Raw genomic sequence first — 23,694 nt, 5'->3', positions numbered from 1 at the left:
TTCTCAAAACCCTCAATCTCTGAGCAGCACAATTCCTAGGAATAACCGCAGCATTTATTTTGATCCGACAGGTGAATGCTAGGTATGTAATATCTTCAACTTGTTGAAAAATAGCAAATCACGTGATATTGATGGCATACAAATTATTCCAGTTAAATATGTGCTGAATGTTATTGCCCCCCTACTGAATTATACATATATGTAATGTGGCGTTATCAACAAGTTGCTTTCCTAAATTATTGCACATCTCCAGAGTAATTGTACTTTTCAAGAGTGGCGATAAAAACGATATGTCCAGCTATCGACCGATTTCTATTCTGCCGATTTTTTTCTAAGGGCCTAGAAAAGTAATTCATAAGACTCATGAACTTCTGCAATAAGCTTAACCTCTTTAATCTGTCACAACATGGTTTCCGCCCAAGCAGGTCCACATAAGCAGCCTTACTAATGCAAAAAGATACAATACTCGAGGCACTTGAAAACAGGGAGATCTGCATAGGTGTTCTTGTGGATTTCCCGAAGGCGTTTGATCGCCTAAACCATCAAATGCTACTCGACAAGCTAGAAAGATATGGAATCCATGGCACTGCAGCTTGTCTACTAAAGTCCCACCTACAGCGTCGATATCAATGAGTAACAATAGATCAGCATGTTTCAACCCTTCAACCTATAACCACTGGAGTTCCACAAGGAAGTATTTTAGGACCGCTACTGTTTATTGTATACATAAACGACATAACAGATATCAGCAACCTTCCAATATTTCTTCTCTATGCAAATGATACGAGTCTTTTGTTTAGGGGCAATAGCATTCCATTGCTCATTTCAAACAAACAGTGTACTAGAAAAGTTGAAATCATGGAGCGCAGCCAATTCCTTGATAATAAATAGTAAGAAAAGAAACGCGGTACTTTTTCATTACCGGCTGAGCGTCGTTACATCAGACCTTAAGCTAAATATAGACAACCCTATTATAGAGGTGGTAGACACAGTAAAAACACTAGGAATTTTCTTTAACAAGAACATCAGCTGGGACCCTTCCATTAGCTCTACTTTAACCAAATTATCAAAGTGCGTCGGAATGCTCGCGAAATTTTGCTCCTATCTACCTGTATCGATTAAATTAATAGTATACAACACATTATTCATGTCGTATGTTAACTACTGTTTCCTTGTCTGGGGCAACACTACTCAAACTAACCTGCACAAGATATACATGCTGCAAATGAAAGCAGTACGTTACATAGCCAATGTTGACTACCTCGCACATACCGAAAAACTGTTTAAGCGATTCAAAATCATACCCGTTCATAAGCTATACTAATTTTCCTTTGCCATAAAATATAAAAAATCCATTTTTCACAATGACAACTTCTTGATAACATTGTCGTCCCTCGAATCAAACTCAGCGCCATACTCGTTTCGAAAACGCGAACGTTGGACCATTCCCTTTTTCCGTGCAGAACATTGTCGACAGGTGATGCGTCATGCAGTTCCAAGGTTACTAAATAAACTCATCTTTGAACGTTTTTCACCTGAAACATCTAGTACACAAACTCTAAGATATCATTTTTGTAAGCCGCTGTATTCCCTTTGCGTCAAAATGTGAGACCAATGACATTTGCATTTCAGTTAACACCTATGCATTGTGTATTAATGAGCATGTACCAAGAATTTATATCGACTGTTCTGAATTTCTTGTATTCTGCTATGTAGTGTGTGTGGTTTTTGTACCTTTTTAAAACTTTTGACTTTGCCATACGCCATGTAGGGGGGTTCGGGCTCCCTCAAGCGAAAATTGTTCTCTTTTTTGCCTGAGCCTGCCCACATCATAACGATGTAAATAAAACTGACTTGACTTGACTAGGTCTTGAAGAGGCCGGCATGCGCGCACTCAGGGTCTGAGTGGAAAGCGTCGCAGATAAGGTCACGGAGATGGCCGGGTATCACAAGAAGCCGCTTGCGACCGTCAAAAAGGTAATTACGACAATAAAGAAGGCCGTCGCGCATGCTGAAGTAGGTAGCTAGGCGGCGAAGAGCGCAAGATGGTGTAGATGTGGACGGATCAGAAAGGATGCTGATGAGAGCACTGATCCAGGGATCCTTGCGTTGCTCCGACGGCATGTTGCGCAGTGCATGAGATGTAAGTATGTGCTCGAATGCGGATAGGCAAGCGCAGTCAGCGGAGACCGGTGATCGAGAAAGGGCGTCAGCGTCCGTCTGTTTATGGCCGGAACGGTAGAGAACGCCGATGTCGTATTCCTGTAGCCTAAGGGCCCAGCGAGCAAGTCGACCAGATGGGTCCTCAAGGGTAGACAGCCAACAAAGGGCGTGATGGTCAGGGACGACATCGAAAGGGTGACCATACAAATAAGGACGGAATTTTCCAAGGGCCCAAATAATGGCTAAATACTTTTTCTCTGTAACACAGTAATTAGCCTCGGCCTTTCTTAGAGTTCGGCTCGCGTAGGCAACAACATATTCGTCATACCCCGCTATTCGTTGCGCGAGTAAACGGCGCCGAGACCGACGCCACTGGCTTCAATGTGAGCCTCTGTGGGGGCTACAGGATCGAAGTGGCGGAGGATAGGTGGTGAGGTTAGCAGATGATGTAATTTCGTGAAAGCGTCTTCGCAGGCTGGTGACCAAGCGGAAAGCTCTTTGTCGCCATTTAGAAGGGCTGCCAGGGGTGCATTTATGGAAGCGAAATTTCGAATGAAATGTCAGAAATACAGCATAAACCAAGGAAACTTTGGAGCTCCTCTAACTTCTTTGGTTGAGGAAAGTCGGTGACAGCGCGCAGCTTGTCTAGATCCGGAAGCATGCCGTCTCACGATACAACATGACGAAGAATAGTGAGCTTAAGGGCGCCGAAACGACATTTCTTTAAGTTGAGTTGAGGTCCCGCGTCAGTAAGGCATTTCGCTACGTGCTCGACATGGCTGAGGTGTGCTCAGAAATCATCGGAAAAGACAACTACGTCATCCAGGTAGCATAAACTTGTGTTCCATTTGCGGCCGCGTAAAATATCATCCATCATTCTCCCAAAAGTGGCTGGAGCGATACACAGGCCGAAAGGTATTACGATGAATTCGTATAATCCATCAGGTGTTACCAATGCTGTTTTAAGTCGATCAGACGGTGCCAAAGGGACTTGCCAGTACCCGGAACGTAAATCCAGCGAAGAAAAGAACTCCGCTACCTGCAAACAGTCGTGAGCGTCGTCGATGCGTGGTAACGGCTAAACGTCCTTGCGCATTATCTTGTTCAGACGTTGGTAGTCCACGCAGAATTGAATAGAGCTATATTTTTTTCTTAACGAGGACGACCGATGACATGAAAGGACTGTTTGAAGGCTGCACAACGCCACGCTTGAGCATGTCAGCAACCTGGTGGTGAAGGACACGGTGCTCAAAGGCGGATACTCGGTAAGGACGTTGCCCTAGAGGTGCATGACTGCCGGTATTTATCGGGTGAAAAACGGTCGATGTGCTGCCCAAAGCGGAAGCATGGCTGTCGAAAGAAGCGCGGAACTTCTGCAGGAGAGCGATAAGCTGCCTTCGTTCTGAAGATAACGTTTCATCGTCCATGGAGTGATGGGGAGCGTCGAGGAGTGACTGATCAGCCGCAGGGTCACAAGTAAGTGCGCTAAGGTCCGCAGAAGTAGAAGCGGCAGCGGCGTCAAAGATGCAAAAGGTGTCGACCGGTTGAACGAGGCCTAGGCATTCACCATCAAATAAAGATAAAGGGCAGGCCATGGGATTGTCGACGACCATTTTCGTGACGCCACTACGAAGAGTAAGGAGAGCAAAGGGCAGCGGAGAATATCTGTGGCGAATGAACACCTCAGAGGGCGCAAAGAGAACAGTGCCATCGGAAATAGCGGCCCATGACACAGGCACAATCAGGGAAGAGCATGGAGGGACGGCATTGTCTTCGGACACAAACAGTTGAGCACAAGCAGGGTGGTGTGCGATAGTCTCAAGGTCCGGAAGTGCAGAAAGTTCGAGTTCGGCATGACACCAGCCAATATATATATATATATATATATATATATATATATATATATATATATATATATATATATATATATATATATATATATATCAAACTCCAAGCCGTTGCTGAATTCCCACGACCAAAGACCACAAAAGAACTCCGCAGCTTCATTGGATTATGCTCCTATTTTCGTCGTGTCATCCGCAAATTCGCCGCCATGATAGCGCCTTTGACGCAGCTTCTCGCGGGTAACCACGACCTTTTGGCTTTGCCGCCAGTTTGCGATGCCGCATTCACGAAGCTCCGTCGTCTTCTAACCTCACCCCCCATACTCCGGCATTTTGACCCAAGTGCACCGACAGAAATAGACACGGATGCCAGTGGCGTCGGCATTGGTGCTGTTCTTGCACAACGAAAGACGGGCTTCGATGAATACGTTGTTGCCTTCGCTAGCCGCGCACTCACAAAAGCGGAAGCAAACTATTCCGTAATGAAAAAGAATGCCTGGCTATCATTTGGGACATAACTAAGTTTCGTCCTTACCTCTACGGCCGCCCTTTCGACGTCATCACGGACCACCATGCACTGTGCTGGCTGTCGTCCTTGAAAGATCCCTCAGGCCGCCTCGCTCGATGGGCGCTTCGCCTCCAAGAGTATGATATTCGAGTGCTGTACCGCTCAGGCCGTAAACATTCGGACGCGGATGCCTTGTCTCGCTCCCCAGTGTCAGGCCAGCCAAATTATCAGAAAGTACGAATATGCGAGTCCTCCCTCACCGCCACGGATATGCTTTCGAAGCAGCAGAAGGATCCATGGATTGTTGCTATGCTGGCTTTTCTGTCAGACCCATCAGGGCCTTCTACTGGCCGTGCATTGCGTCGCCAAGCACACCACTTCGCTCTACGTGAGGGGCTCGTATACCGCTGTAACTACCTCTCGGATGGGCGCAAATGGTTACTCGTGATTCCTCGGCATCTACGTTCGGATATATGTGCAGCGTTTCACGATGACCCGCAATGCGCACACGCAGGAGTACTAAAATCATACGCGCGCCTGCGAATTCGTTAGTACTGGCGCAGGATGTACCGATTCGTCCGCCAATATGTTCGCTCCTGCCTCGCTTGCCAACGCCACAAGAATGCCCCTCATGCGTTATCTGCTCCACTGCAACCGTTGCCTTGTCCAGCACGGGCCTTTGATAGGGTCGGAGTTTATCTTTATGGGGCCCTGCCGTGTACTTCAGATGGCAACCGCTGGGTGATAGTGGCGATTGACCATCTCACACGCTACGCCGAAACTTCGCCTCTGCCCAACGCATCTGCGCGGGATGTTGCCTGGTTCCTTCTGCGTAACATCATACTTCACCATGGAGCCCCCAGAGAGTTGCTGAGCGACAGAGGCCACGTCTTTCTGTCTGAAGTTATAGAAGCCCTGCTCAAGGAATGCAACGTAATTCACCGCACCTCTACTGCATACCACCCGCAAACAAATGGCATGACTGAGCGCTTAAACCGCACTCTTGGCGATATGTTAGCCATGTACGTCGCATTTGACCAAACCAATTGGGACCAAATTCTACCCTTCGTGACGTACGCTTATAATATCGCCACACAGACCACTACAGGATTTTCCCCGTTCTTTCTTCTTTGCGGACGCGAGCCTTCCTGCACAATGGACACCATCCGTATCGCCCTGGCACAACGGAGGCTACTACCCTGTCCGAGGCTGCTGCACACGCGGAAGAGTTCCGGAAGCTCGCCCGCACATTTACTTCGGAAGATTAGGAGCGACAGGAGCACCTTCGGGATATTCCCTCTTCTTCGGCACCCTATGCCCCTGACGCACTAGTCTGGCTTTGGGTTCCCGCTACCAGCCCTGTAATTTCACCCAAGCTTGTGGCCAAGTACCAAGGTCCCTACCGTGTCGTCAGTCAAACGTCTTCTGTGAACTATTTGGTAGAACCCCTTGAGCAGCGTTCCGATAAGCGCCGCCGAGGCCGCGAAATCGTGCACGTTCAGCGGCTCAAGCCATACTTTGACCGACCTGTGCTATCTTGCCCGTAGGTCGCCGAGACGGCTCCTCTTACCCGGGGAGGCAACTGTACTGAAGAAGAACGAGCAGTAGGCACTGCTTAGAGAAAGACGACGACAACGAGTGCTTGGAAGCCTTCTGCCTGCGTTGCCGAAGCTCTGTGTCCTCTCGCTGCGGTGCTCTGCTATCTTAGCGTTTTAGCAATAGAACTATAACGCCTCTTGACATTGTGTGTATATATATATATACACAATGCGAATGTGCTGTTTACAAACAATGTGATGAATAAGGAATTCTCTGCAGGAATTTGTATGACTGTATGCTTCCCCACAGACAAATTCTGTCATTGAACACTCCTGCGAAGATTACAGTTGCTTTCCTAGCCAGACAAAGCTGCCGCTGCTTTATTAACGCCGCTGGAACGACGTGCGTAAAATAAATACAAACAACCTAATGATCGATCAGTTGGTTGATCTTACAGATATTCGTAAGCACTAACCTTTCGCAAGCCTTGTCTATCCAACAAGACGCCTGAAGAACGCCGCAAGGCTCCTTAAGGACGCCTACGCATGCCACTTCATGCTGTACTGAAAGGCATGCCTTCACAGGACATGTCTGCAGCTGTTAAATGCCGCAGGCAATCTGCCAAGTCCAGGGCTCCGCGCCACAGCGCGCCACAGCCAACGAATATGTATAGTGCATAGTAGCGAAACTCCCATCGAAGTCCTTATGTCCTCGAATGGCGGCTTGATGACGAGGACGATTTATTGGCATGCACGTTGGAAGGGGGCGGTGACAAATATTCACCTAGCCTGCTTGATTTTGTCAAGTATGCTTATACGTGTTTTCTTTTTGTTGATCTTGCGTTTTTGTGTACATCTATTTAATCTTTTTATCGCCCTCAAAGCCTCTCTCTCTACCTTGTACCACTACCTATGCCTGTAACGAATCCGGTCGTATCAATGTCTTCTATGTGTGTTTTTTTTCAACAATACTCTAAACGTCTCTTCCTTATCTAGACTGCTGACCAGTTAATGGTTCCCGTCCCCTTCCGACCGCTTGTGAGGGCAGGGCAGCGCTTTCTACATTTTGGGGGGCTGACCTCTAGGTTTGAAAAAGATCAACGTTTGCCGCTCCACGCTTGCTGTGCAATGTCGTCTATTTCGCCAGCTCACATCGGATCGCGTTTACTACATGCACAAAGCACATAAAAGTACAACTGAAGCGTAAGTAGGTGGGCATATATCGCACAACACAGCGTCACAATTCAACTGGAATACCTTAACTGACAATCTGTATTTGTAGCCCTGATTCTATAACAGCAGGCATTACACAGGTGAGCCTTGATAGTTTTGCGTGAATTGAGAACAGTAGGTTCACCCAGGTATTGAACTAAGTTCAACATGCTTGGGTCCTTAGTACCAACACACATCTGTTATTTCGCTGTCAAGACAAAATCAACACTATTATGAAGTAATTAATAAAAACCAGATTTTCACCTTCATCAACACAGCACGCGTGCCAACTGAAGTTTTTCTCTGGTACTGAAGACATAGCTAAAACATATCATTTGGTTAAAAAAGGCAGCTAAAGAATAAATTACTGATCAAATGTTAGGGTTAATATTACATAATTTGTCATTATTTTCGTGGCTGAGCATGAGAGAGCTTTCTCGACATTACAGTGTTGCGAGGGGTGATCAAAAAGTTTTGCGACTCGCATATCAGGAAAACGGCCAGACCATAGAAAATTTTTAATTTTTCAAAATAACCTCCCCTCACCTAATAGACTTCTCCCATTTTCCTGGAAGGCTTTTCATGCCTTGCTAAAAAAACTTTCTTTCTGGTTTCTAGGCCACACCTCTGCGGCATATTGAGACGAGTTAAAGTCATCAAACCTCGCTCCCTTGAGGTGTTTCTCCAAACCTGGTAATAAATAAAAGTCACTCGGGGCCAGGTCGGGAGTGCAGGGTGCGTGGTCCAGCTGTTCGAAACCACACTCTCGAATGGCAGCCTGGGCAACACATGACCTGTGAACTAGGGCGTGACCGTTCAGGAGGAGGACACCTTTTGTCACTAAGCCTCGGCGTTTTTCCACGACGGCTTTGCATGCAGTTTTCGAAGAACGTTGGCGTAGTATTCGCCTGTAACTGCCTTACTGTTTTCAAGATACTCGATGAGCAGGATCCCCTTTGCGTCCCAAAAAAGTGTCGCCGTCACTTTCCTCACAGTGCGTTGGGTCTTCGAATTTTTTTCGGGGGAGGGGACCCCGAATGCCTCCACTGCATACACTGCTGTTTTGTTTCTAGGTCCCACTGAGAGAGCCAGGTCTCAGTCCCAGTAACAAGGCGGGAGAGAAAATCTTCTGGGTCGCTTGAATAGAGGTGCAAAAGTTCCCTTGATGAATGCACGCGGTGGTGTCGATCTTGTGCTGGAGAGGCTTCGTGGCACCCATAGTGCCGAGACCTTCGACATACCCAAAACATCGTGGATAATAGTGAAAGCACTGCCAGAAGAAATGTTCAACTCTCCGGCAACTTCGGACACCTTGATTGGGCGATTATTCATGATAAGGCTTTCTGATGAGGCAGAATGGTCCAACATGGTGGAAGTGGTCGGCCGCCCTCACCTTGGGTCGTCTTCCACGTGCACACGGCCACGGTTGAACTCACTGAACCACCGAGTCACTTTAGCAAACAAAGGACATTCACTGCCGCACAAATTCACCTTCCTACTGTGGATTTCTTGTGGAAACTTCTTTCCTTGCACAAAAATTTGATAACACTCCGTTACTCACGCTTGAATTCGTGGGAGGACACCTTGTTTGACTGACTGATGTAGACCAAGTAACGAACTGGAAGGCTTGACTTCATACCTTGCTATGCTGCATAGATGACCTAAACAAAAGGTAGAGAGATGTCACCATCATATTTGGTTATAGCCAAGTACTTTTTGATCTCCCCTCGTAAATACGCTTATTGCATATCAGAATGTCTTAGCACCATCACCACGAGCGCACTGTAAAAATTCTGCCTAGTTTCGCACTCATAATTATTGTGGATGGCAGCAAACAGCCTGTGACTTCATGTTTTCTCATTCTAATGGCGTTTTCTGATTTTTTAAGTGTTCAAATTAGTCATGCAATATATGCATAAATTTCATCAACTTGTGTTTTCACCCGTGGGATTACTGCTATGGCACAAGTCGCTTTTCGGCCTCGCCTTCGCGACCTTTCACGGTGTTCACATGAACCCGACGGAAGCGGGTCCAGTCGGCTTGTCAGGCTGGAATACGCCTGTCAAGTATATGTGAACGCAAACTGCTCGGTCTGAACGGGCGTAGAGTTGGGCTGACTTAGTCCAACTGCATGCGGCAGGCTGACCCAGCTCCACCCGTTTGTAATGTACACGTAACCGCTGACAGGTCGGGCCTACCAGCGCTGAGAGTTGCGACGGATCACTGTGGGTGCCGTGATTGATGCCTTGGCAGCGGGAATAGCACCAGAACAATGCAAAGACAAGCACTCCGCAGCGTAATCTCATTGTAGCGGCAAGACACACGGATAGTGTTGTTGCAGACGGCAGCGGAAACCGGAAGTCCATCTCTAACGAGTTAGTGTCTGGGCTTGACGCTGCGTGCCATCAGTTTGCAGACTAGTCAGAAGCGAGTTCTTCAGCATCTTTATTTCATCAGCTAAAGACACCGAACGTAAATGGCCTTTTAATATGTCGTTTAGTTCTTGCGTATAAAAATGAGCAATAAAGACGGGTCAGCTACACGTATGGCGAACTGGAAGCAACACGAAGCTCCCTACAATACAAGAAGTCGAGAGCTTGGGCACATACCACTAAACATCGGAACTGTTGCGCTGTAAGCTAGAGTTCGAATTTTATGCAATTAACAAAAAGAAACTGCTTCTGCTCTGCTACTCCTTTTGTTTTACGGATGTTTGGGGCTGGTCAAGCTGCCACGATCAGGTTTGTCTCTCTACTTTCCCTCCGAAATACCGTATATTGCTTTGTGAATATAGCGCACGTACACACATACAAACGAACACACACACACACACACACACACACACACACACACACACACACACACACACACACACACACACACACACACACACACACACACACACACACACACACACACACACACACACACACACACACACACACACACACACACACACACACACACACACACACACACACACACATGTAAACACACGCATGTAAACACACGCATGTAAACGTGATCACGTCGGGCTCGGTGGGCCCGATATCTAACTCGACTTGCTCGCATAGAGTTCATGTAAACGTAGCCTATGTGAATAGACCTTGCCACAGCGTGATTCCTTCCTCTCTCCTAGGCGTCTGCTAGCTGTGAGCGCCGAAGCAGGACGTCACGCGCCACCTGCATTTGTATGGCTCCAAAGTTGTGACGGCGCACCATTCTCCCCTTTCTTAACAATCCCTCTCTCATCTCCTCTCCTTTGGTTTGTCCTCTCCACTTGAGGTCACAGAGTTACTCCCTTTCCACTTTTTTGTCCTCACCCACGCAACGAGGTAACCTACAGACGGCGCCGGGTCTCCGTTTGCACAAAGGCTTCTAATGCTGACGCAATATTATGAACGGGTGAAGGAAACATGCGAAAAAACAAAGACAAGGAAGAAGAACCACACAGGACAAGCGCTGGACTTACATATGAAAGTTTCATTAAAATGGTAGTCACTCGGACCAGCAGCGCTTGCGTCGACTTCAACAACCTGACGCACAACCAATCAAACAGGCACATTAAGCTGGTCAAGCATTTCAGTGATTAGGGCAACGTGCCCCAGCAATATAAAAACGCGACCTGTTTATCTGTGAGGAGTACTGATGAGTCGCTCATGCACTCACGCTCGAACTTTGGCCCGGTTTCTTGACTTCGAACGGTTCACAGTTTTCCCGTTCATTCTTATTCTTTCCCTTGCCAATAATGCCTACTGATTTGAAATCTGGTGTGCAGCCACATCTCTTGCAGTGCAAAGGTAAGTTGCCACGAGTGCCTGTGGGTAGCAGATTGCTGTGTTGAGTAGACTGCGAAGTCCAGCGCCTTTCAAGTGTGGTTCTTCTTTGTCTTCGTGTTTTCCCGCTGGTTTCCTTCACCCAGTAATATGAACCAACTCGCCCAGCAAACAACGTTACTAATTATAATGAGCACTGTCGCTACTACACTCTTGCTCTGAGACGAATACCGACCTGCTCTATATCGACACATGAATGAATGAATTCTGGGGTTTTGCGTGCCAAAACCACGATTTGATAATGATGCGCACCATAGTGGGGGACTCCGGATTAATTTTGATCACCAGAGGACTTTTCTGTGCTACCTCACAGAGCCACGCTGCTCAATATATTTTTAGACCCTAAAGCAGCTGCTTCGAAGGTGCAGCTTTTGTTGACCACTTATACAGTTTGTACGGTGCCTTTTATTTTTGTTCCTGGCGTATGAAAAATGACGTTAACTGCCTGAACACTTCATTGCCTAAAAGTCCTGGAGAAAGTTTCCAGCTGCACTTCTTCTGGCATATATTGTCAGCGAGCGTGAATCTGTATGCAAATATGGAGTGACGCGCATTCAAAATATTGGTTTACATGTCGGACAAATAGGGACGTGAAGTTACGTTGGGACGAGCGTCCTTCAGAACTGCCGAGTGCATTGGTACGTGCAGTGTTAAAGTTACGCTTTGATACTTATCTAGCTCGAGGTAACATTACACGACGAGCGTGCACAGAACCAAAGCACGATCTCCTTATTCTTCTTCTTCTCCCGTTCCCACCAAGTCTGTCCTTTGTCATGACGGCCTACTATACTCTCGCAAGCTTTGTTTCATCCATCCGCTGTAAATAAGGGATGGAGTTGGCAATGGCTGCTATTCCCATCGCACCGTTTTCCGTCGTGTAGCCGATGGTCTTGAGTAATCCTTCTTTTGTAGCGAATTTTACCACTTTAAACGGACCCACAAGTTATGTGTTAGGACTGCCATATTCTTTCCGCACCAAAACCATATCGCCTAATGCAATTGCGGGAATATTTGTGTTATGACATTTTTCAAATGCTCTCTTCATGGCTTTCCTGTGCTTCCTTTGCTGTTCTGAACTCTTCTTCGTTTCCTTCAAGTTAAGCTTCCCTGAGAGCAGCATTCCGGGCAAGTTGGTAATCCATTGCTTAAATGATATTGCGCGACATAAAAAACGACACGGACGTGAAAGAAGACGACACACCAGGCGCAAACTTTCAACTAAGTTTATTGTGCCACTGCGTCATTTTATACATGGCAGGCAACGTAGATCGCGTAAGCGCTTACACGGAAATGAAGTGCGAAGTCATGTAACATGGTTACGTGTCATGTGACGCCGCGTCCAAGTAACGTAATTCTTTCTCTGTGAGAGCCAGAGACGGGAAGCTAACACACGCATCACCCAATTTCGCGATCATCTGCGCTTCAGATATCTCACGGATGAGCTGCGTTCTGCCACGGGAAACAATCGTGCATTGATCCTCAAGAGGCTTGCACCCATGATCGCGACAGTGGATCGCCAAGAAACCACCTGAGCCGTTTTTTACATTGTTGTTGTGTTCGCGGAACCGATCATTGAGGCAAAGCCCAGTTTGTCCGATATATTTCTTCCCACATGAAAGCGGGAGGTTGTACACCACCCGGTGTACACACTCGACAAACTTTTTTCGGTGATGCTTTCTGCACTTATCGGAAGGGACGGCATTTGGATCAGTCAGCCTGCAAAGCTTGCCGAGTTTGTCGGGAGCAGAAAAAACAACTCTTACGTTCGCCCTTTGGGCAATCTTTTTCAAGTTGTGGGATTTCCCGTGCATGTATGGTATGACACTTACTTTAGGGCGTATGCCAGGAGGGGCATCGGCAACTGACTTCTGCGTGCTAGACCGCGTTTCTCTTAAGATGCGTTCCGCGACAGACACTAGCACTACCCTAGGATATCCAGCCAGGGACAACCGTAAAGTTTGCGCTGCTAAGCTTGCGTCCACAACATGACAGCAAGGCTTGCTAAGGGCATTCTTGAAGCACAAACTGATAATAGCCCGCTTAACAAGCTTAGAATGTGCGGACGTATACGGCAGAAGTGGTTTGTTGGCTCGCGGCTCATACGACCAACACGTGTGGCTGTCCTGAAAGTTCAGGCGAAGATCAAGAAAACGAAGAGACTTATAAACCGGCATCTCATGAGTAGTTTGAAGGGGGGCTAAGCACTTCTGAAACGTTTCTAACGCTTTCTTACTTTCCAGAATGAAGGCATCAGAAGAGCAGTCAAGGAAAATTAAAAAGTCATCAACGTATCTAAATGTTTTAAAAACTGCAGTGCCTTGCATTCACATTCTGTCACATTCTGACCGTGGTCTTCAGGCGTTTTCTATTGATGTAAAGGATCTTTATTGTTCCTTGCCGCATAGAAGCGTACTGTCCTGTGTCGAGCAATGTATTGATAAGTATGGTGCTGTTTCCTTCCAGAATGAGGCCGGCATGTCTTGCAGTCAATTTTTAGAACTTTTACAGATTTATCTTAATTCCACCTTTATCACTTGGGATAACCAATGTTTTTTGCAGAAGAGCGGAGTTTGTATTGGCTCTTGCATTGCTCCCATTCTTAGTGACTTGTTTTTATCCTGTTTAGACCGTGGCATTTCTTTACAAGTGCAAGGCACCGCAGTTTTTAAAACATTTAAATATGTTGATGACTTTTTAATTTTCCTTGACTGCTCTTCTGATGCCTTCATTCTGGAAAGTAAGAAAGCGTTAGAAACGTTTCAGAAGTGCTTAGCCCCCCTTCAAACTACTCATGAGATGCCGGTTGATAGGTCTCTTCGTTTTCTTGATCTTCGCATGAACTTTCAGGACAGCCACACGTGTTGGTCGTATGAGCCGCGAGCCAACAAACCACTTCTGCCGTATACGTCCGCACATTCTAAGCTTGTTAAGCGGGCTATTATCAGTTTGTGCTTCAAGAATGCCCTTAGCAAGCCTTGCTGTCATGTTGTGGACGCAAGCTTAGCAGCGCAAACTTTACGGTTGTCCCTGGCTGGATATCCTAGGGTAGTGCTAGTGTCTGTCGCGGAACGCATCTTAAGAGAAACGCGGTCTAGCACGCAGAAGTCAGTTGCCGATGCCCCTCCTGGCATACGCCCTAAAGTAAGTGTCATACCATACATGCACGGGAAATCCCACAACTTGAAAAAGATTGCCCAAAGGGCGAACGTAAGAGTTGTTTTTTCTGCTCCCGACAAACTCGGCAAGCTTTGCAGGCTGACTGATCCAAATGCCGTCCCTTCCGATAAGTGCAGAAAGCATCACCGAAAAAAGTTTGTCGAGTGTGTACACCGGGTGGTGTACAACCTCCCGCTTTCATGTGGGAAGAAATATATCAGACAAACTGGGCGTTGGCTCAATGATCGGCTCCGCGAACACAACAACAATGTAAAAAACGGCTCAGGTGGTTTCTTGGCGATCCACTGTCGCGATCATGGGTGCAAGCCTCTTGAGGATCAATGCACGATTGTTTCCCGTGGCAGAACGCAGCTCATCCGTGAGATATCTGAAGCGCAGATGATCGCGAAATTGGGTGATGCGTGTGTTAGCTTCCCGTCTCTGGCTCTCACAGAAAAAGAATTACGTTACTTGGACGCGGCGTCACATGACACGTAACCATGTTACATGACTTCGCACTTCATTTCCGTGTAAGCGCTTGCGCGATCTACGTTGCCTGCCATGTATAAAATGACGCAGTGGCACAATAAACTTAGTTGAAAGTTTGCGCTTGGTGTGTCGTCTTCTTTCACGTCCGTGTCATTTTTTATGTCGCGCAATATCATTTAAGCAATAAGCTTCCCTGTTATGCCAAGTATATGCCGCGGGCAAATAGGCATGCTCGTTAAAGGCGGCGTATTGAGGACTGCATCCGAGACTGCTCATATGAGATCTGTTGTGGTGCGACACAGCGGCTTGTAGACAACACTTCCACCCTCCTGAGAATCCTGGGTACATACTTATATATTGTTTTATATCTCGGATAACTCGGTCTGCTAGTCCATTAGGTGACGGATGGTATGGTGCTGTGAACTTGAGGGTAATGTTTCTGTCTTTTTCCCACCTTACAAATTCCTGACTCTTGAATGCAGGGCCATTATCGGATACGACACATTTTAATCCTTTAAACATGTCTCTATTCAAGGGAGATATGACAGCATCAGCATTTTCTTCCTTGCTTGGCAGCTAGCATCCTTGAGCATTCATCAATGCTCACTAAAAAGGACTGAGTTTTCTTTACTCTTTCGCTTTTTTTCTTCAGTTCAGCGAAATCAGCATGTACGATTTCAAGTGACACATTTGAATGAGGTGGAAGCACTATGCTGTCTGTCTTCTGCTTAAATTTTGTTTGTTCAGTTGACATTGTTGACAAGAGCTAATGCAATCGCTAATATATTTCTTCATACCGGGCCATGTAAATCTCCTCATTTTGTAGTATTTTCGCCAGAAGCCGTCATGCCCTCCTGACTCTGGACTATCGTGATAGAGGTCGAGAACATTTGTTTTCAGTTTATCCGGTACGTAAAACTTTCCGTCGAAATACATCAGCTGTTCTGCGCCTTCCCAGATTTTAAGTGAGTTCACGCTTTCCTCGTTCTCACAGTTACTGACATTGGGAAGTCGAGAAAGTGCATCAGCATCTGACAAATCTTTTCCGCACCTGTGTGCCACCTCAAAATCAAACTGTTGAATTTCACTCATCCAGCGAGCAATCCGCCCTTTCGGTTGACTACCATTCAGCAAATGAGTAAACGCTTGATGGTCAGTGAACAGTTTGAATTTCGTGCGTTCTAGGTACAATCGAAAATACCTAATCGCTAGCACAGCAGCCAATGCCCCCTTTTCAGATGTGCTGTAGTTTTGTTCCGATTTTGTGAAATTATAAGAGTAATATCCAACCACTTGTCTTCTTCTTTTGTTGCCACTTGTGCTTCTTCGCTGGTACAGTACACCACCTGCTCCATAGCTCGATGCATCCGTTGTAAGTTCAAATGGAACAGTGAAGTCCGGCATTGCGGGGACCGGGTTTGATGATATGGCTAATACCAAATCTCTGTACGTCTTCTCGCATTTGTCAGTCCAAATGAAATCTGTCTTTTTACGGAGTAGGTTGTTCAACGGTTTATCTCGGGCTGCAAAATCCTTTATGTAATTTCTAAAGTGTCCTGCGAGGCCATGAAAAACTGTGGCTGCGTGTACATTGTCCGGCTTCTTCATCTGTCGTGCACGTTCCACGGACTCCGCTTACGTGCTCGTTGTGGATCCGTCCAAAATGCGACGGAGAAACGTAATATTTTGTTTAAAAAATTCACTTTTCCTAAACTTCACTTTAAGTTTCGCGTCACCTAATGCCATCAAAAGAGAAGTCAAGTGTTCAGCGTGTGATGTTTCATCCTTGGAGTAGACTATGATGTCGTCTTCATACACATTACAGAATAATCCGCGAAATGGCTTGAGAACACTATTATCATCTTATGGAACCATGCTGCACTGTTTTTCCATCCAAAAGGCAAACTATTCGTACACATCAAGTGGAATGACAAAGGCTGTATACATTTTATATTCCTCTTCGAGCGGAATCTGCCAAAATTCTTTGCAAAGGCCTATAAGCCTCCGGTTTCTTCAATTATCTCGTCGATCCTTGGTATTGGAAAAGGAAAAATGTCCGTTTGGCTATTCAAGATCCGGTAATCAGTACACAGTCGAAGAGATACGCCTTCTTTCAGAGCCAGAGTCGACACCGAGAACGTCGACACCGATGGCCGCGTTATTCCAGCATTTAACATATTCTGCATCTGATTTTTCAACCAAAGTTTCTTTTCGCGTGACATACTGTGAGGCTTTTTTCTGATCGGTACAACATCTCTTAGCTTAAAGGGAACAGTAAAGTTCGTTGTAGCCGGTGGATAGTTGCTTAGACAGATAACTTCATGGAATTTTTCACGAACGTATTTTTCACGCTGAACAAGGCGGTCCGCGACGTTCAAGGACGCGCACGTCTCTTCCGCCACAGTTACTTCATCATTCCAATAAAGGTTTAACTTCACTGTCTTCATATCTATTCTCAAAACCAAGCATTTATAGTCACATTCCTCCACGACAAGGGCGTCGATATTAGCCCTCCGGCCTTGATAAGAGACATTTGCTTTCGCCCATTCGTCACATACTTGTCTCGTCTCATGAAAGCTCTGTACCTTCACCGGTCTTCCCCTAATTATTTCGTAAGTTTTAACAAGAACCTCAGTTATCACAGATACAGATGCACCACTATCAACGGATGCATCAACATCGTTTCCATTGACATTGAGTCTATTATAGACAAGGCTAAAGGCGGTTAGAAAAACGGTCTCAATTTTAGTCGTCAGGTGGGACTGGACGCCACCTTTTATTAGTTTTTTGGTTGTGCTTCCTCTGAATGAGAGTCTACTGGTTCAGCGTCATTGCTGTTAGTGGGCATTAAGTGGACGACTCGATTTCGGCTATGAAGATTTTCGATGTCGCGAGACCTCCAGAAAGCCCTTTCGAAAGTTTGATCTGTCCGACGCTCATTTTGTGGTGTAAAATCAGTGCAGATGTTTCTGAAACGTCGCAACAGTTCTTCGATAGTCTTAGGCGACTTTACTTGTACCTGCCTCTGAAGTTCCTTGGGTAAGCCATGAACAATCTGACACTACTGCGGACTCTGCTGGTTCTGCACTTGCCATCTGAATACGACGTCTTTTCTTGTAAAAATATTCTAGGGGCTTTCCTGAGCGATATTTATAAACAACAGCTTGGTCCTACCTTTCAACCGGGTTTTAGTTAAAAGCTTCCAAAAAGCTCGTTCTCCCCTGCTTTCATGTATGCGTCATATGGCCAGCGTTATGAATGTCCTACCACTTTCTGACAAGTCCGCTGAGAAACTGATGCATGTTCCTGACGTGATCGTAGCGTTCCTCCCAGGAGTTCTCCTCACACACTTGTTCGTAGAACTGGATACAAGTCTCGGGGCTTGAGCTCTCTCCATCAAAGAAGTCGGGCTTTACCATCTGCTTGTTTCGTCGTTGTAGGGCTTGAATAACAGTCAGAAGAGTTTCCATGAGTTGCTGCTGTCGCTCGGCGTGTTGCTGATGCAGGCGAAGCATTTATAGCAGGCACGAGTTCATGGAAGAATCGTCCTTGCTCGGTGCAGTTCTTGCTGTCAGCTTGGCAAGCAGCGTCATGATGTGTACTTAAAATCCAGACTGCTTCATTCTTATCTTCACTGAAGCTTGAACATCAATCTCCTGCAGCGTCTTCCCAGCCTTTTGGGTGACGAACTCACGAAGCTTGGGAGTCGTGATGTCTTCGGGAAAACCATACTTGATGTCTTCATCCACTTCACACGTTGAAAAATACGACTGATGTTGCGCGTCTCTGGCTATACTCAGAGTTAGCCACATAATAGAGGCTTCTATCCTGTCATAAACTGTGCCAATGTAACATTCCCCGACAAGCGTACACAGAACCAAGGCATGATCTCGTTCTTCTTTTTTCCCCCTTCCCACCAGATCTGTCCATTGTCATCATGGCCCACTACACTCGATATTATATAAAAAAAAATTACTGGGTTAGTACTGTCACCAATGTAAAGGCAAAATTATGTGATCCCATGAGGTATTATTACGGGACAGCTATATTTTCATAAACGTGTTAAAAGCTAAATTAGTCATGAAGGGCTTCCTTCGGAGCTTAGGCCAACAGGAGAAAGGAGAGCTGCTATGCTTTTATCGCTTATAGTACCCTACACAAGCGCTCTGCTCATCGTCATAAATCTCACATGCGGCAATATCTTGTAACTAGTGGAGAGGGACATAGAATATACAGCTCATGAGTAGTTTGGCGTGCTGTGTAGTACCACAGACGGTGGACGGCTCGAAAACATTTTCGGTTTGCGAACCGCAGGACTGCTGAAGCCTTCGTGTGGTACCATCCAATTTGGCGGTGGCGAAAGTGCAGGCGCCGCTAAAGATACCGGCTTCTGCCAGCAGTTCGATGTGTTTTTTCCCGACATGACTGTGTTGGAGCACATCGTATACTTCGGTCAGGTAAGTAATGGTTTTACCGCTTTAGAACATAGGGACTACGTGTAACGCAATAAAAACAACAGGAACGAATACACCGTGCGTTCTGTCATTGTAGAATTAATTGCATTCCAAACATTTTCAGATGCTGTTACGTTTATAAGCGAATTTTCCCGCCTTATAAAAATACAAGTGTCGGAGCTGGGAGCATCGTAGCAGGTGTGCTGGGGCACTGGAACCTGACTTTTCATTGTTGCTGCTTCGGTGGCTACAGCATGGGAACCCTAAAATAGCCGTGAATGCAAGAGGTTACGCCTTATAATAATTATAGGTTATGCGCCATGGCACAATAAGAAAGATGTGTACGCCATGTAAGAAACTTAAACCTGTAAATACGAGGAAGCGCAGAAGCCTGGGGGAAATGTTAGCTACGCAATGGCTCTCAACAAGATGAAAGCATGTGACCTCTCTTAAGACGAAACAAAATATCTCATGCGATACGACATCACGTACGTATATTTACGAATTCTGGAATTTCTGAAATATATTGGAATTGCAGTATTTTGAAATTTGGATGTGGAGTATTTTGGTATTTCGGATTCGGAGTATATTGGAATTCCGGATAGATTTCTTTCTTTCTTTTTTTTTTTTTTGCTGTGGCTAAAGGTACGTCCGACGCTTCATTCAACTTTGTTTACAGGTACGATAGACGGATCCAGCAATGTTTTTATCGAAGATCTCCGGCGTTTCTCATTTGTTTTTCTATGCTTCAAGTTAGGATGCGTCGGGCATAAACACGCTGAACAGTTAAATACACGTGTCCCTCACTTCAGCGCTTATTCTGTGTGGGCTGCGGCACGCGCAGCGTCTCAGTTTCGGCAGAGCCCATGCTGATCGGCGTGCTCATTATTGCTGTAAAAACTGGCGCATCTCCTTCGATAGCGCTGGTTCGTGCTGTCGCAACAAGGAAAGCGCATTCCACTCGGCGCCGCTCTACCTGATACTATAATCGCAACGTGTGCTTATCGCAAATAGACAATGCTTCAATGACGCTTCGCTACCGATCCACTAAGCGATTGGTGGAAATCCCTTCGCGTTGAAGCATTTCACAATTACGAAGATGGCGAAGTCAGAACTGCAATCCACAAATTAGCGGAATCGTTAACTAACGAAAGCCGAGGAGTGCAACTCCTCTCCGCACGGTTAGCTCCGTTGACCGCTCTTGAAGTGGCTTTGGTTTTCGTGCGCGAACAGGCGCGAGTGATCCTTGGCGTAACATTAGCGTTGGAGCTAAATGTAGTTATTTCTAGACGCTGCTTCGGCAGACGGCCTCTAGGTATGCAGACCACTGGTAAAAACGTTAAAGAATGGTAGCGCGAGGTACGGCGTTGTATAAGACGTCGGGGTTATGCATACGTTTAAAAGCATTTTCAGCAGTGTCAGTAAAATATACATACTTCTACTTTTACGTTGCTTCGTCTACTTAAAGTAATGAACGCTGCATGGATGGAGTTCAGCGCAAGCAGGATCGAAAAAATCCGTACAATAAGTCCCTTCGATGGTAATTCGAGCCAACGTGGCCAACGTGGCTCTTTTAACGATACGTGCAGTGGCTGTTTGTTTTCAATACGATTTAGGTTAAAGGCTAGAGTAGAACGTACGTAAGGCACACAAAAAATGTTTTTAGAAACGCCGAAATCAACACAACTGATGCGGCAGAAAGCTGAACATGTTGCAGTGGGTGATTGATATTACAAGTACAAAAACTATCAAAAGCCGGCTGTTTTGTTAGCGTTGCAGTAAAATCTCCTATTGCTACGATTTGTACCTGGGTTGCATAAACATCTGCTAAATATTTTGTTCTTAGGTTCATTTTTTCTTGTCTGCGACAGTTTGCCTGATGTGGGTAGGGCCTTTTCCCCACTTACGTCTTCTCATGCCTGATGACAGAAAGTAGTGCGTCATCACTGCTGCCGGACTACCGCACGCATCCGACCATCGGGTCGCACGTTTGAGAAATGACGAATTCGGCAAATTGGACCCGTGCGCAGTCAACGAGTCATGGTGGCCCTAGGGCACTAAGGTGGGCGCCGATGTGATTAGCCGATTTGACCACTAGTTTCTTGCGCCGTTCATACATGCGTTAGAGAGCATATGTAAAAAAAACAACAAGGAAATAAACTTATTGTAGAAATGGCGCAGTACACGCTACAAACGTATACGTATGACCCGACTATGCATAATATCTGCCTGTCGAGCGGCCCTGAGGACCCTTTTCTTGCTGTGATTCGCCATAATAATATACAAGTGGCGAAAATGTTTTCGCCACGTTAGACATACTACTGCAAAAAAAAATGGCGATGGTAAAGAACAAAAAGTACTGACCGGGTGTTGAACCCTGCACCGCTGCGTGGCAGACGCAGACATTACCCCGACGTCACCTTTTGTTTCCTTCATAGTCTACGTAAGGATATTTTTACAGTGACACAAGAAATACGTATGGGAAGAAACGCTAACTCTATATCTCAGCTTGAGCTCTGATAGGATTCCTAATATTTCTTAATCTGTAAAGGATTTGGACTCCTTGAATCCATCAAGGCATATTTCTTTTAGCCTTTGTGCCTGTATCAATGAACGTATGGACTCAAAAAAAGTACTCTCAAACCAGACTTGCATCAATAGCAGCTTTACGCACTCCATTCCAGACCACGACATATTGTGCAGGCTATAGTAGCATAACTAGATCGAATGGTACCCCTTATAATTTTCAGCTTGCAGAAAACTAATGCCATGTGCAAAAGACAACGTTTTTAGAGTCCATTGAAGGACGTCGCAAAAGCAAACCACATCCCAACTACGAAGAAACACATGTTCGATAGTAACTTGTTTTCAGCAGAAAATACAATGGTCGAGCAAACTCATTTCTTGCATCCATCTTTTTAACAGATAGTGTACATGTGTGTAGTTTAAAAGAAAAAGAGCTTTACTCCTGGAGCAAGATGCATTCTTTTTACAAGGCTTAAAACATCTTGGCGATGGCCTACACAGTACCTTGCTCTACGAAGAGGGACAGGAAGAATTGTATCAATGAAATCCTTGTACAACATTTTAGGGTAAACAGGACTGAAGTATGCAAACAAAAACGTGCTTTTAAAAAAGGACAATAATGCACTACTTCTTCCAGTTAAACTCTGACATATATTAGAAGATTAAACAAATTTCGGTTATACATTACCAAGCCTAAGCTGTAGAGCAGTACGTATGAAGGAATCTGGGCTGTGTCGAAAGAATATAAAGCGGTTGACTAACTGGCACAGATCCATATGGCACAACCAAGCGCTCCACAGGGAACACTTATAAAAACGTTGCTTCTACTTTTATGCTCCCCAGTAGAACGCCACAAAAAATAAAGCAAATACGCGGTGCAACTTTTGCACAATACTGCGTCCACAATTATCACTTGCAGCATTACCATCTACAACTTGGTGATAAAGAATAGGTTACAAAGTGTGGTTCTTGCAAACACAGACAGATGTAATCCCTTTATTTGCTAAGGTTTCTTCTCGCAATTCAAACGCCTGACGCCGCCAGTAAGCTTCACTGTCGCAATAATATTGTAATCGCACAGCTAAGTGTGTCCCACAGGAGCGGTGACCCACGAAATACTGGTAAATCGGTCTGTAGTTACAGGCCATTCGTGATGCCAGTAACCTAGGCACTTGCTCGTTTATCAAATTTCCGCTCGTTCTGCAGTAAGGATTCACAATTTTAGCAACTTCTTTCATGCTTTAGTAGTCCTTACAAAATACGATAATATTGTCAGCGTACTCCATTAGTCGCACTTAGGTTTCTTGTATTTTGAAACCCCCTTTTGTGGGGTTGTTTTGCATAACTCTCCGACAAAATGACTAATTGTAAATTGAAAATAGAAGAGAAGAAATCGCACACCCTTGGCGTGCCGGACATACTACATTGCTTCGTTTGCAAATTACTTTATTGATTCTTAGGCTTGTTTCACATTTATTGTATGCTGTTTTGACTCCTTGCCGAATCACGCTACCAACGTTAACATATCTCAACAATAGAAACACAATGTCGGGAGGAACGCCACCGAAGGTTTCTTTTTTTACTAAATAGATGTAATTACAGTGCTATCCCTTGTTGCATCACCGCATTAGGGCACACTTCGGGCCTATTGAATGTGCGATTCTACATGTTTGCTGGCCGCCCATAATGTCATGATTACATTCTGAAGTCGCCTTGCTAGGACCTTCATAAATATCCTGTAGTGAATATTTGACACCTTGGGCGGTCTGTAGGATAGCACGTCACGTAACTTTACATTTTCTGTTTTGGGAATTAATATGGTGTGAGATAACAGAAAGGAAAGCAGGGCGTTTATGTCTAATCATTCATTAAGGACCGGTTAAAGCGTGGGGCGATGTAGAGTTGGAGTTGCTTATAATAAGTAGTAGATAACTTTTACGGGTCCGGGAACTTCCCCAAATTAGTATC

The 23,694-nt window shown here is 45.6% G+C and overlaps 1 protein-coding gene across 1 annotated transcript in view; it reads left to right on the top strand.

Moving 5' to 3' along the window:
• LOC142570582 (phospholipid-transporting ATPase ABCA3-like) overlaps positions 1 to 23,694 on the top strand; it is an 86,376-nt gene that overhangs the window by 28,927 nt on the left and 33,755 nt on the right. The window contains exon 5 of the mRNA XM_075678953.1: positions 19,061 to 19,203. Within this exon, the coding sequence (XP_075535068.1) occupies positions 19,061 to 19,203 (143 nt within the window). The remainder of the gene's footprint in view (positions 1 to 19,060; positions 19,204 to 23,694) is intronic.

The sequence above is a fragment of the Dermacentor variabilis genome, chromosome 2 (genome assembly GCF_050947875.1).
Source record: "Dermacentor variabilis isolate Ectoservices chromosome 2, ASM5094787v1, whole genome shotgun sequence".
In the NCBI taxonomy this organism is placed as follows: domain Eukaryota; kingdom Metazoa; phylum Arthropoda; class Arachnida; order Ixodida; family Ixodidae; genus Dermacentor; species Dermacentor variabilis.
The sequence above is the reverse complement of the archived record's forward strand: the minus strand, read 5'-3'. Positions and strand labels throughout refer to the sequence as shown.